The sequence below is a fragment of the Dermacentor andersoni genome, chromosome 10, assembly GCF_023375885.2.
Source record: "Dermacentor andersoni chromosome 10, qqDerAnde1_hic_scaffold, whole genome shotgun sequence".
Lineage (NCBI taxonomy): Eukaryota > Metazoa > Arthropoda > Arachnida > Ixodida > Ixodidae > Dermacentor > Dermacentor andersoni.
Genome location: NC_092823.1, coordinates 107,749,427 through 107,767,664, shown reverse-complemented (window position 1 = coordinate 107,767,664; position 18,238 = coordinate 107,749,427). Strand labels below are relative to the sequence as shown.

Here is an 18,238-nt window from a genome sequence, read left to right as displayed (position 1 = left end):
TGCTTTTAAAAGTTTCAAACCGTACAGTGGGCCGGCACTGCACTGTTCTGATTTAGTGGTACCGTACATTAGGACGTCCATGCAGTGCTAAGCCAGACATCTCGAAATCGCAAATTATTTGCATAATATTGATGCCCGCGTTTTCACCTTCGTTTTTTTTTACAGTTGGAATGTTTCCAAACAGTATACTGAAAACGTAGTTTTCGGAAATACTAAACTTATTTGCTGCGCAGGGTAATGATGCACCAGTATAGCCAAGATGAATTCAGTAGGCCATCGTCGTTGTTGATAAACACGTTTAGACCGCCATCAGCGCCCATATGCGCAAAAGCATTGATAAATATTCATTGGCTGAAAATTGCTTGATGGAATTGGAATTGTGAATGGTGGCGATAGCTAAAGGCGGGTTTAGCTTGGTACTTGAGCCTAACGGTTGCTCCGTCTGAGCGGCTTTCTTCAGGGCCACTAAATCTCGTCTAACAAGTCACTAAGACCTCTAACAAGCCAATGTCTCAGAAGGAAGCACGGAAACATGACTTTCTGGCACCGCTAGGTTATAATTCTTCGGAATAACACGAGATGTTGCAAACAGGTATTCTGAATAACTTTTTTTCGGTAGCCTATGAAAAAGCGTATCGTTTTCAAGAGCGTGGCGTTAGCAGAACTGAACAAAAGTATTCAATGTCTCGAGAATCCATACATAAGGGACACAACTGAAAAAGATCACGTCGCGTATTTAATATAGCTCAGCTGGCGTACATGCAGACTGAGCCCTTTTTTTTTATAGTGTAGTGATGCTTTATTTTATCCAATCAGCTTCGTGACGCAGGAATATCGGGGAGGAAGCTGAAACGACCGGAAGTGGTCACGGGCGAAACGACAAATGGGGCACATATTGCGGGTCTCGGTGAATTTATCACTCTTGGGAATTCGACCTTTAGGGTGTGTAAAAATGTTTCATACGAAACAGCATGGAGTTCATTTCCCGCAGTACCAGTGCGATATGAAACTCACGAAAACTTTAACGCGAATGCTTTGTTTATGATATTTTTTGAAGAGCGCCAATGCCTTTTTGTCGGAGCTTGCTCCGTGGTATAGATGGCGTCACAGTCGTTGCAGCATCTGTTTTGAGTCCGGCAGAAACACAAAATCTTGGCATTTGTGCCACGTTGTCGAATTTTGTCCACGTTGGCATTTTCACAGCATCAGATGTCATAGCAGCTTTGTCAGCCAATTAGTGTTGATGATATGATGAATTGGACGATATGATGGAAATAGAATATGCTCGAAATGCCACCCATCAACGGATTATGTAGTTTGCCTAGATAACGGCAGTTGTAGCCACAGCCTCCACAGGTGAAGCCAGCCGTTTCAGATGACCAGACCGAGCAGCTCCGAGGGAATGCACGCGAAGGCGACCGGTACAGTTGTCTGCGCTGAGTGGCTCCAACGGTCCGTGTTTCCTCTTGGGAGATGATTTAGGCTAACTGCCGTGAAATACTCTAGGACAGGACACTTTACTTCAGCAGATAAAGCGGAGCGCTTTAAGGGAAGCCACGGTAGACTAAAGTGGCAGTCAAGGTCTTCGATCGTCCACAAAGAGGTTACCTGGGCGCCTTTCATTTCGTTAAAGGGCCCCTCACTAGGCTCCATAGAAAATTTCAGTTACACACTGGAAGTTGTTACATGTCCTTTAGGGAGCGTTCTGCCGCAAACAATTTTAAAATGGGCTTATTAATAGCCGAGATAAAAATATTTCAGTGCCGCGAACCCACGATTTGAGAAGGCAGGCTCCACTGCCAAGCAAAGACGATCTCTCCACTCGCCCCGATTAACCTGCGCAAGCGAAATTCCTTCCCTGCGTTCTCCCATACCGGACCTAGAGGACCGCGTGGCGCATACGTCACAGGCCCCGCCTTCATTTTTTTCTCTCCGCTTTTTTTTTTTCGGTGCTACACACTTCCGGTGACGGCGTCGAGCGCGAGCTGCTGTCTCGTTCGCGCAGCGCATGATTTTCCACGCTCTGCACAAGGACACATGACTAGCGGTATAGTTCAGTGCTATACGAATACTGAGGCAGAAAAATTAAGCGCTGGAACACGGTAGATCACGTGCTGGAACACGGCAGAAAAAGGCATAGTTTCGGTACCTGCGCACGTGACCGCATGACCATGCGAACAAGGAGACGAAGAGGAAGTACATCTCCCTTGCTTCGATGCGAAGTAAAAAAAAAAAAAGGCACGCAGGCATTGAGTCTGTGTGTTTTATTATTTCTCTAAACTTCAATTTGCCAATGCAAGCAACAGATCCCACAAATAACAGACGTCTTGAATAACTGTCGAAGTCACGTGTCACCACGAGCGGACCATTGCGGACGCGAATACGCAGGCGCAGGGACGCGAGTACGTCACCGTCTGGCTTGGAGCGCAGCGGCCGCGAGGAGAAGGGAAAACGGCATTCGGATTGAGATTTCAGACCTTTCCGGAGCGCGTAGCGATGCGATTCTTTGCCAACACGATCCTTGGTTCGCATGGTATGCGCTGCACCTGTCAGCTCAATATGGCCAGAACTAGCGAAGGGCCCTTCACGGGCGAAACGCAAAAACGCCCGTGTACCGTACATTGGGTGCACGTTAAAGAACTCCAGGAGGTCCGAACTAAGCCGGAGTTTCCCACTACGGCGAGCAACACAATGAAATTGTGCTTTTGCCAGGTAAAATGCCAAAATGTTTACAAAATATTCAATTGCCTGTGGTCTTTCCCTCTAGTTGGGAAAGTATATCACTTTACGGTTATAAAGAGACGTTGCGAGGCTAGTACTCAACAGAAACCAGGGATATCAATAACAATAGCCGCAATATGCTTTCCTAACGAAGCCGCGCCGAAGTATTGAAAAACCTACATACTACTCATAATCTTTCGCACTGGGTTAACGAAAGCAGCACCATATATCCCACTAGCAATCTTCTAGTGAGAAACTCCATGCACTAGGAACACATAGCACGTGGCGGTCACTAAAGACCGCAGACGGAGCTAACACAGGCGAGTAGGACTAATTGGTGCGTTATATCGGAATGCAGAGTAGTTTCTGAGCAAAGGCACAATATACGTGAAGTGTAGAGACAATCCAATTGTGTGTTAACTATCCTTGCCCCTTGGGACTCTGCGCTGAAATGACTAAACCATTCTGGAACGGCGGGCTCGTGGACTCCTAATCAGGGATATTACAAGCCACGTGTGGCTGCTCTTCGTTGTCTGCCGAGCGTTGGCAGGGAAGATTGCGGGGAAGATTGCCCTGCTCGTTAGTGTGTCTGCAAACAGACCAAGTTATCTCGTAGTAAGGTTGATTAGAACCGGCTCTAGCTTATCTGATTGAAACGGAAAACTATAAACAAGGATTTCCTTCAATTTGGGCACAATAAACAGACCAAGCTATCGAAACTTCCACGTGGATACTCGCGTGCGTGAGGCTGCTTTATCGAAAGCTGGAAGCGAGGGCCTTGGTGTGTGGCCCGCGCCATTCACAGTCTCGGCAATGTGTCAGTGACAGCGTGATAGCTTTCGCCGAAAGACAGATGCGGTGTGAAAACAAAAGACAAGCGAAGCTGTGTGAGGAAAAAGGGAGAAAAACAAACAACCAATAAAGAAAAGCCATCTGCCTCTAGGCCGGCTGGGTTCTATATGCGCTTCGTTTTGTCGCCACTTGCCTTCGCTGTGTGCGAGCTGCCTTGCGCGCAGGATGTCGAATTCACTGCGCAGCCTAGACAGCTGTGCGGGTTGCCTTGCACTCCTACTGATGTCGTTCGGGGTCGTGCGTTAACTTTGTTTTCCATACGGTGCGCGCGCGGTAACTGAAGCAACCGTGGAGTGCTGGTGCGACTCTTGAAACTTTCGTCCACGTCGTCGGGTACTCTAACCTGTCTGAGGTTGGTGGTGACTGATTGCTTTGATTTTATTTATTTGCTCTGATGGCTGATTAGAAGCCACAGAAAGAAGTCGACGATCAAAAATACAAAAATAAAAAATCGGCAAGCGAGAGAAAGCAGAAGCTCGTTTAGCGTAGGTGATGTCGAAATGAAAATGTGAACACACTGTCATCCTCGAGTAGAAATGATGGAGGCGGGAAATTCACTGCAGTCCTTGCTGCGCTTTCTGTAACAGAAATAGCGGTTGCTCTATGCTAAAGTGTTGTGGCTTTTTAGCTTTCCAGCACACGGAAAGAGATGTAGAGTTGTAGCAGAGAACTTACGTCCTTCAAACGTCCTCTTAATTTTGGGCGCACCCTTCACGTGGTTAAAACAAGCTAGCTATCTCGTGATGTGGCGATCTGTAGTTCGATTCGAAAGTTGAGCTCTTCTGAGTTGCGTATTCCTATATTAGGCAAGTTTGCCAAGACAAGCATTTGATGCATTATGTTTACATCTGCGTCTCACAACTCTGAGGTATTTTGCGGATTGAATCAGCTACTTAAAGTTCATTGGCTCAGTCGTTTGAAGCGAACCTCAAATATGACAACTCGCAGGTGGCGTTTCTGTAGCGCTAATTTTGGTCCGCTACGGCAAAACACGTAACCAAGAAACCTAATGAATCGACGTGCAAAACAAACGTTGGGACTTGACGTAGGCATTGCATAAAAGTTAGGAATGGAGAACAATAGACAATGCAACTCATTTCTTCATTTGTGGTCAATTGACTGTCAGTACGCGTGTGCGAAAACAACTTTATGTTGGGATGGCTCTCATACCACTTCATGTTGTCATCATTTACTCAATTAACAATTCATATGTGGAGAGGCCCGTGGCAAAAGAGTTGCCAACATGTTTGCTTTCATCGAAACAAAGCCGTTAACCAAAGCAACACCAACCGCAGTGTTGGCGGCATGATGCAAGCGAGAGCCGTGCTACGAGCCCCACAGAAACGAAGCTGTAAGCACACGCTACGAGCTAAACTTGTAGAGAAGACAGCTCGGTTCACTTTGTGGGTTTTTTTTTTTTGAATCCGCAGTTCGTTTGCTGCCAAGTCGTAACCAATGATTTACGCTTGCGTGAAAGCGAAAGTGGAGGTTGCCCGCTGAGTCTCGCTGTCCTTGAGATGAAGTGATCTAAGTGATCAGGTGTGTCCGGCACTTTGTACAGCAGTCACAAGGTCTTGTTTTCTTTTTGGTGGATTATCTACATATGGCATCTGAGTCATGTCGGATTCATTGGGAGTGCTCGGGTGCTTCGTAGTTATGCAAATTTTGCCGGTAATGATGGCCTGTGCACCACTAGGCAATTGTCAGTTGTTGCTGTTTATGTAGATAACGTCCAAGGAAGCTCGCTAAAATTTAGTTGGTTGTGTGAACACTAGACAGTGGACGTTAAGGTTGGTCGTTTGATAACTTGATTGAGCAAGCTTCTGGCTGTTTCGCAAAATCTCCGAAGATTGCTTTTGATTAGCCTGTGTTTGGTTACGGCGCCGTGTCTATGCACCTGTTCGCAGCAGTGTTCCACATGACAATCACAAGGCCCAAAGAATATAATTTTAGAACCCACGGGGCCCATACTGTACCCATACTGCGCCATTTAGGTATTTGACAGCTGTGAGAAAAAAACGTTCAGCATTGCGTTGGATATTGGAAACCGTGATTTTTTTTAATACCCGTTTTCGATTCATGTATTCGAAGATACGTATCTGAACTTCATTAATTTCTGTAGTTAAGGCCGTCTGTGGAATCTAGAAACGCTTAGTAATACGGGTATTAGCATGCTGTGCCCTTCTGGGTACCTGAGTCAACTTGTTTGAAGCGTTTTACCCACCACTAAACTTGCCCCTGGTTAAATAGCCTTGCGCAAGGGTAAGGGCGTAATTTGCTTCTCAGTCTATTATCGTTTTACAAAGGTGAAACGATTTGCTCAAGTCTCATACTCGCGTTACCTGATTAATACCTTTGCGGTAAATTCACTGTCACATAAGGCTTACTGCGGCTAACCCATATGGTGCAAATTTGCGAACGCTTGCTAGTGAAGGCGTGAAGTAACCCTTTCAAAACTTTATTTCGAGTGTACATAGGACTGACTAGTTTTAAAATCGTGTCTTGATTTTACAGATATTTGTCCCGTTGACTACGTAGCATTGACACGGAGTAATGAAATAGAAACGAAGTGGTTAAGAAGTTTATTTTCTCTGGTCTATTTGGCTTATGAAAATCGTAACCGTCTGTTTGCAGAAACTTCATGTACAGAAGTTTATAAGCAACATAGAGCCGTAAAAAGTATATGCAAGCGGTCTGCAAGTCCTCTATACATTTTTTTATTTATGTATTTAATATAATACTCTCAGGGCCAGCAGGGGTGTTACAGAGAGGGTGGGTGGAAAGACAAAAAAGAAGTACAAGGAAAAAGCAAAAATCATAATGAAGGTGCCTCTTCAAGGATGAGCTTGGTGATGGCTGTCTGGAAGGATGGCGTGTCTTCAATGCAGGCAATAAGAGGCGGAAGGTGGTTTCACTCTGCGCTAGCCTTGGGTAAGAAAGAATTAAAAAAGCAGATTTGTTTTGCAGCTAGGGATGGCAACTTTATGCGGATGATCAACACGTGATGATATATATAATGGGAATGAAGAAAAATATATTGTTTTAGTGTCTGGTTATGAAAGAAAACGCTATGGAAAAGACTAAGGCGTGCAGTTTTTCTACGAATTGCAAGATTAGTTAGACCAAGTTTTGATTTCATTAAAGAAGCACTAGCTGTGCGAGAATAATTCGAAAGGATGAAGCGAGGTGAGCGATTCTGAACAGATTCTATAGCCTCGGTTGAAGTGAGTTGTGCGGGATCCCATATGGATGATGCATATTCTAGCTAAGGTCGTGTTAGTGTTTGGTACAAAAGCAACTTCAAATAGGATGGAGCCTGGGAGAAGTTTCTGCGCATGTAGCCAAGGGCACGGTTCGCATTGTTAGTGATATATTCGATGTGCATGCGCCAGAATAGGTTGTTAGTAATGTCAACGCCAAGATATTTATAAGACAGGACACTCTCTAGTGAAACTCCGGTAACCTTGTAATCGAACGTTTTGGGCGTATCATATTGGCGTGTGATGGACATAACTTGACATTTAGACGGGCTAAGAAACATGCACCATCACACACAGCAATTAAATACGTTGTCAAGATATCACTGAAGAGTGCAACTATCGTTAGGGTCATTTATTGCACGAAAAAGAACACAGTAATCAGAAAAAAGCTTAAGGTAGGAGTAAATTCCAATCGGAAGGTCATTAATATAAATTAGAGTAAAGGACTCAAAACAGAACCTTGAGGAACACCAGCTGTTACGGCACATGGCGATGATAAGGAGTCGTTAGCTGATACAAACTGAGAGCGGTTAGTCAAAAACATTCAATCCATATGAAAAGATTGGGGCCAATATTCAGGGAGCTAATTTTAAGGAGTAATTGATGTGACACCTTATCGAAAGCCTTAGCAAAGTCTATAAAGATACAGTCGGTTAGCAAACCACTATCTAAAGACGATGCTAAGATGTTATTGAAAGACAAGAGTTGAGTCGCGCAAGAAAAATTCTTTCGAAAGCCGTGCTGACAAGAACTGAAAAACGAATTGCTTTCAAAAAACGAAACTAGATTAGAATATATAATTAGCTCTAGAAGTTTACAAGGAATGCTTGTTAATGAAATAAGCCTGTAGTTAAGAGAATTCGGATTACCTCGTTTGAAGAGTGGAATCACCCTCGCTAACTTCCAATCAGCCGGCATTGTGGAGTGTTCAACAGACTGGGTGAAAAGGTGCGCTAAGTATACGCTGGAATAAATAGCAGTATTTTTCAAAAACTTCGAATTGATGCTGTCAACACTGCAAGTAGACGATAACTTCAGGCCCCGTATTAGGTTCCCAATACCTGGAAAATAGATGAAAAAGGGGCACATTTCATAGATGATCACCCGTGGAAGTTTTACCGGCCATCCGAACCAAATCATTCGAAGGATATTCGTGGAATACAACAATGGAGATAGCTGGAGCCGTTCAAATGAGTTAATGCAAAATGACCACGGGGAGCACAGGTTGGCACCGAAAAGCGAAGTTCGAATATAATAAACTAAGAAAGTCTGCACACAGCGACGCGCAGGTTATTAAACCATACGTTTAATGCAGTCGCGCAAGTGGCCTCAAGGGCATTAACATTGCCGCGCAGCATCCGGGCATGCAACACTATACGCGAAAGCAGAAGTCTCCGGAAAGCAGCGGTTCCAGCCGGCAATGCAAGATCGCTAAGTAATCAGAGTTTTAATTTGTATTACAGTGCCCGGGGCGCCTCATATATTGTTCTAATCGAACGCGATTACTCATTTATCCGAACTCCAGCAGTGCGCAAAAAGTTAAGGGATCATGCAAAGGCTGACATCCCTTATTACTAGCCAAGCATTAAACTCAACATAATTATCGGCTAACTCGCTCCTGACTGGTCCTGCCGTTGCTAAAATTTTGGGAATATATTATGCCTAACGCATGCGGTGATTTCGCGCATTGCTCCTCAAGTTTTATGTAGAACGCGTAATGCGTTTTAGACTACTGGGTTTCATAGATCTATCGCCCATGGCATATCAAGCTAAATCCGACCCGCAAGCTGCATAGAAAAATATAGCAAATTAGTAGATAGCTATACGAAGTAATGAAGGGTAGTAGTTTTATTGGCCGTAATAATTTGTCAAGATTTGCTTACTAACCATGTTAACAATGATAGAATATGTAAGCGTGGCTCAACCAGGACGAAGGAACAGACACACAGAGACAGCGCTGTCTTTGTATGTCTGCTTCTTTCTACGTCATTGTTCAGTAACGCTTACACATCCTATCAAGGATTCGAACCAACTAGCCCGTGAAGGTGTTTTAACTAAAGTAACCAGCACGGTGTCACGCACGCACAGGTAAACATGAACACATCTGGCTCGATGACAGCAGAAACTGTCTGTGAAAATGCTGGAGTTAGGAATCGCGGCAGCAGCCGCGAGCCAGTTGACCTGCGTGCATTTGTCGCTTCAACTCCAACGAAAAAAAAAAAAACGCGCAGCTGCAAACATCGTAGATTGCTTTGAAGAAGAGGCCCGAGCGGGCGCGCACTTTGACCACGTCGCAGATCGCTTTCAAGGCACACCAGCGCCAGCAAAGCATCCCTACGGCGTCCGCCAAAACCGACTACTACGGCGTCCGCGATTCGCGTGGCCAACGCCGTAGTAGACGCCACGGTTGCCTCCACTCTGTACGGAGCGGCGGGCGAGGAGGACATCGAAGCACCGTAGCAGCCGCCGGACAGGAACGCCACTCCCTCGCCTCACCAGCCTGCCTTGCGCGCCACAGGAGAGGGCACGCTTCTGGGCCGCGTTCTTCGCTCACGCACGCGAGATTGAACCGCGTTCGCCGATTCACCCTCACAAGTTTTCAATCATACGGAACTTCACGGCGACGGCAGGAATGGGTCTGGAGTGTCCATATATTTGCTATCGCGGTAAAACGACCATTTGATTGACCTGTATGCTAAAGTAGCGTTTAGATCCGTTGTTTATTCTGTTTGCGGGAATGATCACCATCGTACTGGTAGTTTATTTTTGGTTGTGCAACTATACCGTCCAGGAATTGCCAGAATCGTACAAATTTTGTTACTACCGGCGGAATGTTCAAGAGACATGGGTGCGCGCACAAAACACTATACTTACTAGCTTTTATCTTTTTTAAAGCGAAAGCTTGACTGGCCGTAAATTTGCGATTTCGCCGTGGTTGTGACCCGAGGATGCACATGACCTCACACCGCGTTCCTCGTCACACCACGTTCCTCGTCGTTGCGTTCGCCTCCGCTCGCTTGGCCATCAGCATCGCATGCCTGATAACATGTCGGAGGATTGAAAAGCAGAGCTCGCGTGCGCCGCGACCACAGTTGAAGCGACAGTATGGACGGGGACAATTCTGATAAGCAGGAGGAGGCCTGGAATCGACATCGGAACGAGATGAAGAGGAAACGAATCGCCCAGGAAATAGACGAAACAGCGTGCCGAACGACTGGCTAAACGCCGCAACATAGCTAGACAACCAGACTAACCTGGACTTGCAATCAAGATTAATCAAGGCTAACCATGCTATCCCTTAGCTTTCGCTACTTATATGCTGGCATAGCCGAGCTAAGCCACTGTCAATTTTTTTAAATACATTTTTACCGACGGTCGCTGACGAAATCTTCACGAATGAAGGGTTGACAAAACGACGAGTAACTGAAAGTGCGTCTGTTTTATGCACTGTTTGTTTCACTTACGTTACCCGGGCGCTGTATACGGGCATATGCGGTTATTCTGCTCCGAAAGCCCTCGTCTTAGCTTTTTGCATGGAATGCTGTAGCCGCAAGCTGTAATCAAAAAGAAGTGTAGTTTCACAACAATAGCTAGTTCACGATACAAAATAGTGATGAAGGGCGGATGAATATTTGAAGTTTGGAGTATTAATTGAATGTTCCATACGGGCTATTCGTATTTGAAAAGGGAACTAGTCCATAGTTTCCATATTGAGAACTAACCAAATCTTTCGCAGCAGCCAACCTAATTGCTGAACTAATTGTCCAAAATTATCAAAAGCGACACAACGGTAAGAGTTCTCCAAAGAGTGTAGAAACAAAACTTATCATGCGTTTTGTTTTCGATTTAAGCTTTAAGCAGACTAGCCAACTAAAATTTTGAACTTCTACACGGCGACCAGACGTTTTCCTTGCAACTGACCTTTTTACATATGTTTGCTGCTCACAAGACCTTCAGCAGCTATGCACGTTTCTTTACCACTTCTGCTATTTTTTCGGCAGTAATTTATTGTACATTTTTGTAAAGCCCTATTTCATACATTAGCCAATCATTATTGTAAAACTTTTTTCCAACCACGTACTAAAAGGTACCAGGCTAATATTGCAGCTTTTAACAGAAATTAGTGATTTTGTGTTTAATGGTTCACTAAACAGGAAGATGATTTTTTTCTGCATCAGTAAATTACCATTCCACAACTTCAAGAATACCACTCGTGCCACGATACGATGCTTGGTAGGCCAAAAAAAGCGAAAAAGTGAAATACAGGTGGCGACGCCTCCTTAAAGTTCCTGCATAGTCACTGTGACGTGATAGATTTTATGGCATCTTCTAGGGCCCACTTAATCATTTGGCGGTACAGATATGACTACAATGCGTTCTAAAGGAACAAAATAATAAACACAACTTTCGGGAACCTCTACTGTGCCAACGCGGCCCGAATACGAAAGCACGCTTTAGAATTCTTGACGTCACACTAACGTACCGGCGCCGGTGTTACGGTGCGAAATTAAAATACTGGTACTTTGACCTTTATCTTCTGATCTGATAATCTATTATTTTGAAACGACCATCTGCAGCGCCCTCAAGCAATGCTTTATCCGTCTAAATTGATTTGTTGTTTTGGTTTGCTGTTTCATATTCAGCTGTCTTTTTTCCTGTAATTACCAAGCAAAGGCGTGGTACTTAACTTTTGAAGAAATAAATATTTTTTCTGTATATGCGCATATGCGTAAGCGGTTGAGTATTCGATATTAGGCTCGATATTTGATACCTACTATTCGTATTCGCCCACCTCTAATAATAACAAGAAAAATTCTGCAGATCCCACGAATTGGAATCTATATACAGCGAAACTTTGTGAGAACGTATAAAGAGTTTGTGTTTATTGAATATCCCCACAAAGTGACACGGAATACTTTATTCAAGCATTGTAGAGAGGCAAATGCAATGCATACTCCGCTGTGATTGGTTGATATTTTCGGCTAGAAAGCAGCCTGGCCGCAGCGCTCACGGTCACGAAACACGGCGAGGTTGGCAAAAACATTTAAGAATGAGCGAAAACAACCGACGCCGATAGTCAATGCAAGCGAAGTGCCGAACGCTTCTGGAAACCTAACTCCCTTTATTAAAGGAATCATGTGCTTTACGGCGTGTTCGTTAAGATGAAAACATTTAAGTAGCGCTCGTTCCATTAAGTAATTAGCTAGAGAACGGAACCGTGAACGAGCACATCTGCAGGCATATATAAGCCGATTTATCGCACGTGTGCTGTCTCCATTGGCGCGGACGCCGGCGTACAAGGTGCCTGCTATCCTCCTCTCCCGGAGCAGCCTCCTTTTGCAGCCGCCAAATGGGGCAGAGGCTGGCTGGTTGTGTGTTGTCTTTCGCCAAAGTTAGTATGACGCTGATGATAAATATTGCATCTAAAGTATCGCAGGTGGCCTTGAAAATCGGCCCTTCTTTTTCCCTGTGCAGTAACAGCAGGGGCAGGGTCCAGCATGATACGACGCCTGAGCAAGAGCGACCGGTACGACTTGAGGCCGGGAACGCCGACCCTTGATCGACCTGTGTTCACTCAGCCGCACTTCGACAGCGAGTTTGCGGGCATCCCCAAAGATAAGGTATTCGGAGCACCCATATTTGTTGGTTTTGAAGTCGTTTGAATTAATAAACGCGCTACTTTTAGGGTACCGTCTTCTCGCATCGGCGTCCTTGATACTTGCACTGTGTCATTGCACCTAGTCACTGTTGACAGGGTCTCTATGACTGTGAAAAAAAGTATCGGATTTCTTCTTTGCACTAGTTCATACGATGTGATTCTCATATGTATTCCTTTTCGATTGTGACTATTGTTTTGTTATTCGGCACAATGCAGCTTCTCATTTCTTATCCGTTCAGTGAACCATGCGAAAGTGAGAAAGTGCCCCATCTGTTGTTTTTTTTCTTTTTGGTATTGAGGTGACCCTTTAGTACTGTCACGATGGCGTTTTTTAAATGTCTGTGTCCATACACAGAAGCTGCGATATATGTTTGTCGTTATCTTATCGCGATGTTCATCAGCTGAAAGCTTCTTTTCCTGTTCCTTTTAATGACTTGTGCCGAATTTCATAAATTTTGACACTTGTAGTTCATGGGTTCTGTATGCAACGGCTGCAGTGGCTTCGAAGCTTACGGTAATTAGTGTCAGAAATTCCCTACGGAAGAATTCCCAAAACGTTCCATTTTATTTGTAGCACTTGTATCAACTCTTTGTAGAACTACTCGTTTTCTAAGAAACATCGTTCGCTTATAATTCTGAAATAAGCTTGCGTTCGTTGGTAGGCTAACTGTTATGCTATTCCGAGTTATCCGTATGTTGTGAGATTATGGCGTAGTCTGCAAAACTGCGAAATCTGTGTTTGCACAGACAACTTCAAATTATTGTATTTCTTTTTACTACCACGCATGTTGTTGCATGTTTGTGCGTATTTATGCGTGTTCCTTTATTATCCTTTTGCGGATGCATGGATTTAGATGGAGAACTGTAGATTTGTTCGTGCTCTTCGACTGTGTTCAGTGTTATTTGGTGACTATTGGCATTTGATATTGTCATGCAATTTCATTTCGTTTACCATACAGCTGCGTGGTTGCGAATACGCGTACGTTGCCGTTGATATGCATTTCTTGTGCAATCTGTGTGGTTTAACCGTGTCAGATGTTACTGAACACACCGTGCCACCATTACTCCAACTTGAATTGAAATCGTGCCCATCAGCGTAAGCTTGTTTTGCACTACAGTGCAGCTGCACTGAAAATCGCTGTTGGCTTGCCGATGATATATAGCAATCTCTCGGCCCATTCCCTCTTGTTCCTGCTGAACCGCGCGACTACACCAGAGTCACTGGTGCGTCTTGCTTCGAGCTTTTTGCAGGTCTTCTAGAAATACCACAAAAGAAGTGGCAAGCTCAATGTCAACTATCTCGTCTTCATCGGAACTGATCATCGTGCACAGGCGGCTAGCAGGCGGGAGCGCGAGAACAGGCGGTAGATATCGGAAGTGCCTCGAAGTCTCGCGGCCTCCGTGAAAGCGCGAGATGGGCGCCACCTTCTCGGGCGACCAGGCCAGCCGGCCGGTCTCAATAACTCCGCACGCTGGGTGTGGAAAATCCGCCTGCGCTTGTCGCTCGCCACTCTCCCGCTTGGCTGGTGTGAGCGCACCTTTCGAAAGGATAAAAGCCGACAGAAGCACAGTAATACGGTGGCAGATGTACGCAGAGATGACGTCATTACGCCATTGTTAAGTTGTGCCAGAAATGGCTGAGAAGGTATTACGTCACGCATTCTGGCACGAATGTCGTTGGTAGCTCCAACGCAGCTGAACGACTTTGGTCGTAAAACTAGGCATCGGGAACGAGGGAACATGGGAAAAATACATGTAATTTGACCTGCAGGTACCAATATGCGACCGTTTCGCCAACTCGCTACGGAAACGCTGGCAGGTCAAGCATCTCCAGAAGAAGTTGCTTGGCTTCTTTCCTATCATCGGCTGGGTGCGTGCTTACAACCTCAAGCAGTGGCTGATCGCGGACATGATCGCAGGATTAACAGTCGCCATCTTCCACGTGCCCCAGAGTAAGTGGCTTGTAGAATTGGTCATTAGAGATGGCATGCCTGCAACCTGACCATGCGAGCAAAATTGAATTGTGTAAATTCTGCAGAAAGGAATGTGCGCTATACGCAAACGAAACAGGGCAGCCATTGTATGTCTTGAGGGGACGTGCAAGAAAACATAACCGAGCGGTTAGAACGCAAAGGGAAAAGGAGGAGGATTAGGTTAGTGTTAGCTAAACTTACGAAGGCACCGCTCCGCCGAAGCGTCTCCTTTTAAAATGACATGGTGTTGAAATACCACAGTGGAATTTGGTGCAAGCCCGGCACTTGTCTCTAACGATGCCAGCACGTATAAGCAATGCAGTTACGGAGCGATGGTTGAATGCGTCGACTCCACGAAGTTTCTCTATACAGTCATTAAGCAGACCAGAGAAGGAGAAGGATAAAGGTTTATTAACAAAAGCAGTGAGGTTGGCTTGTGGCCCATTCCTTTAGCCAGATACACTGCGCTGGGGTAAGGGCAACACCAAAAGTAAGGAATACTGTGGGTGACAATGACAATACAGAGAAGAGGCAACGAGCATGACAGGCTGGTATACTTCTAGCCAGTAGAGTTCAGGCCAATCCTCTTAAAAAAACCAAGTACAGCGTAGGTGACTTACAAAGTCAACTTGCTGTCAACCGTAGGGCGAAGTATACAGTTCTCTGACAATGGGTATATGTCGAGAGGGGCAAGTGTATCGGCGAACGCCTGTGGATCTTCCATATATCTAATGTTCAATGACGCAGCATATCCTTTATAATTCATTCACGCGGAACAGCTCGCAGTCTGGAGACTCAGTGCATCGCATTAAAGTCACGTAACAACGCACAAAAAAATCGCGAGTTATTCATGTATCACTACATCAAGCTATTAGTAGGTATTAGCAAAAACTGCTGATCGTCACCATTTGCTGCAAAACCTCACTCACTAAGCAACCTCACTAAGAGGTCAAACGCCTCCTACTTGATGATACGTTATCGCTGAGGAAAGTAAAGGTCCTCTTCGGTCGCGCTCACAGCTAGTACACGTTTGAGGGTGCCAAATATTTGCCTTTTTCTCTTGAAGAAATTCTTGGCGCCCTAACATTTGTTGTTCACGTCACCATGTTCATGACAAAACACCATGGTGAGGTTGGCAGACCTCGCAGCTGACATCCGAAGTTCACGCTGACAGGATTCCGCGCTATAAGTGATGTGACCTCTTCTCGTTTACACCTATAGGCAGTGCCGTGTTTTGTAGTGCTGAACTTGATGATTAGTGTTGAAGTCAATGTTATAGTGTCATATCGCCGATTTCATCTTATCTTTATGTTCACTGGAAGGTTTCGGATACTCGTTGCTCGCCAGCGTGCCGCCGGTCAACGCTCTGTACACGGCCATGTTTCCTATGCTGATGTACACCATCTTCGGAACTTCCAGGCACCTTTCCATTGGTAATTATCAAGCCCTAGTGAAGTTAGGCATAGTTAAGCAAGAGTTAATTGGTTTCACTAACTCAAAAAGCTATTAAGGAGTCTACTTAGCAATCTACGGCAGCAGTCCTATTTGTGTGTACCTTAGCCGCGGTGATTGTGGAAAAGTGATATCATTTTCACTACAAGCCGACTCATTACGCTACTCGTATAAATATGTAGCATTATGAACATGACATGGCACTATTCACTGTAGTGCAACATACGCTATCAGAGTCAACATGACTTCAGGCATAATTTATTTGAAGTCAATGCGTAATGGCAGCAATGTTATGTCTGTGATGGCTTTATACGGAACGCATAAACGGAGACAGTACTTGTCGGGTAGTCACAACAGTGCTCTCCTAAATGTAGTATTTATTGACTGAAAAGAATATGTGTATTAAGGAATCTGCAGCTATATACATTTAAATACACGGATAAAAAGTTAGGTATATTAGCATTTAAGAGTAGACAGTGGGAGATAAAATGTTTAGGCAAATCCGTTACTTTAAGCAATTTGCCACAAATGTTGAGAAATGAACAGCGTACAATATTTGAAGGTTCTCAAACAACCTGAATTTGTCTTTGCAAACAAATTGTAGGTTTCCTTACTTGGGAGTATCTTTCGAGGGGTTAAACCTTTTATCTCGGCATTCCCGAGTGGTACAATATTGAAAATTAACACATATCTTTCAGTGAAAGCATAGTGCGACTTATTGCAGCGAACGTATTAAGTGTGAACGGTGGTTAACTATGATCTCTACAAAAGCACTGATAAAGTGCCGAAAAACAACAATGGAGCCTTTTACAATAAACTACACAAAATCTGGCGCATTCAATGCACTATGTGAGCAGGCTCTACCACAGAGGTTTTCAATGTTAATGCGCCGTAATTATAGCATTCCAAATTTACAGGATCCTTGTGAAAGTAGGGATAATGAATAAAAGTTCTTTTTGAACTCTGTCTTCATGCTACAATTACTGAGGCAGTTGTAAAATGTTGAGTGTTCAAAAATTGAAATGCCAACGATTCCGTAACTTCTCGCATTCGTTGTTTCGCTGCCAGCTTCACCTGCATTTGTAACAGCGACTTGATTCAGACTTCAAAACGCGCACATGGGTCTACTTCATGCTTAGGAACCGGCTACGGAGCAATTACGCCTCGCACTTCTATGCAATAACTCGCAAAATAGGTCCATAGCTGTTCGCTGCTGTTCGCGTTTCAGTTTTCAGGAATGTAACAAACTATTCCAAACCACGCTTCAATATTTTTAAGCTTATTTTGTCGGGGGACACCTTTCCTGTACTGTGTGTAATCAACGCTGCACTCCAGGGGCCTTCGCTGTTGTCTGCATGATGACCGGAGCTGTCGTGGAGCAGTATAAGGAAGAGTTCGGCGCAGCGAATGTCGCCACCACGCTGATGTTCTTCGTCGGCTTGTACCAGGTGGGTGTGGCTAGCGCCGACAATCAGGCATGGCACAGAAAGGTAACATGACGAAGCTTACTGCAGGAGGCACTGTATAGAGGCATTTTTCAATTCCAATTGTAGTAGTTATTGCTGCAAAGGAAACCCATAAGGGTTCCTCGAAAGAAAAGCCTCGCAGTTGAAGACTGCAAGGCTTTCCACCTTGCGGGTTTCCGCAGATCCATTACGTCACTTTCCTTTGCTTCGAGTTGTTGACAAATTCGACTTCGCTGTGCCATCTGCTAGCCGCCTGGTTAGCTCAGATGGTAGAGCGGCTGCCCCGAAAAGGCGGTGGTCCCGGGTTCGAGTCCCGGACCAGGACGAATCTTTCTTCAACTGCGAGGCTTTTCTTTCGAAGAACCCGTATGGGTTTCATTTGTAGCGATTGCTACGAATGGGTGGAAGTCTGATTTTCCCTCAATTACTACTCTATACCTTGCTGGTTTCCGCAGAACTATCACGTCTAGTTCTAAAACTGTTAGCCTCGTTTCTTGAAATGTATGTTGCAATTTTCAGAAATTTTTAGAAAATTGGACTACCTAAATTAAAAATTTGTTTCTAGGATTCATAAGATTCTAGTTTTTTTTTAAATCTGACAAATTTTATCAAATTTGATGCAGTGATTTCCCAGAAAAACGATTCCACCGTTCCCGCGTATTTAGATAGAAGGCCCTGACCTAAAGCTTCCTCTTGAATCAGAACTTTAAGGTAAAAAAAATCAAGCGTAACACATGATAAGTTGGTCCTTACAAGGTTTCACGGAAGGGCTCCTCTACGGCATGCTTTTAAAGCTGCAATGTCGACTTGAAACGTCAAATCCCGATTGTCGCGGCGCTTCGTCACACCAATTTG

The 18,238-nt window shown here is 44.7% G+C and overlaps 1 protein-coding gene and 1 non-coding gene across 2 annotated transcripts in view; both read left to right on the top strand.

The window, feature by feature from the left end:
- LOC126544604 (prestin-like) overlaps positions 1-18,238 on the top strand; it is a 62,549-nt gene that overhangs the window by 22,719 nt on the left and 21,592 nt on the right. The window contains exons 2-5 of the mRNA XM_055077766.2: positions 12,309-12,454; positions 14,264-14,444; positions 15,788-15,898; positions 17,253-17,365. Of these exons, the coding sequence (XP_054933741.1) occupies positions 12,309-12,454; positions 14,264-14,444; positions 15,788-15,898; positions 17,253-17,365 (551 nt within the window). The remainder of the gene's footprint in view (positions 1-12,308; positions 12,455-14,263; positions 14,445-15,787; positions 15,899-17,252; positions 17,366-18,238) is intronic.
- TRNAF-GAA (transfer RNA phenylalanine (anticodon GAA)) lies at positions 17,635-17,709 on the top strand. Its single transcript has one exon. It is a non-coding gene; the product is annotated as a tRNA-Phe (tRNA).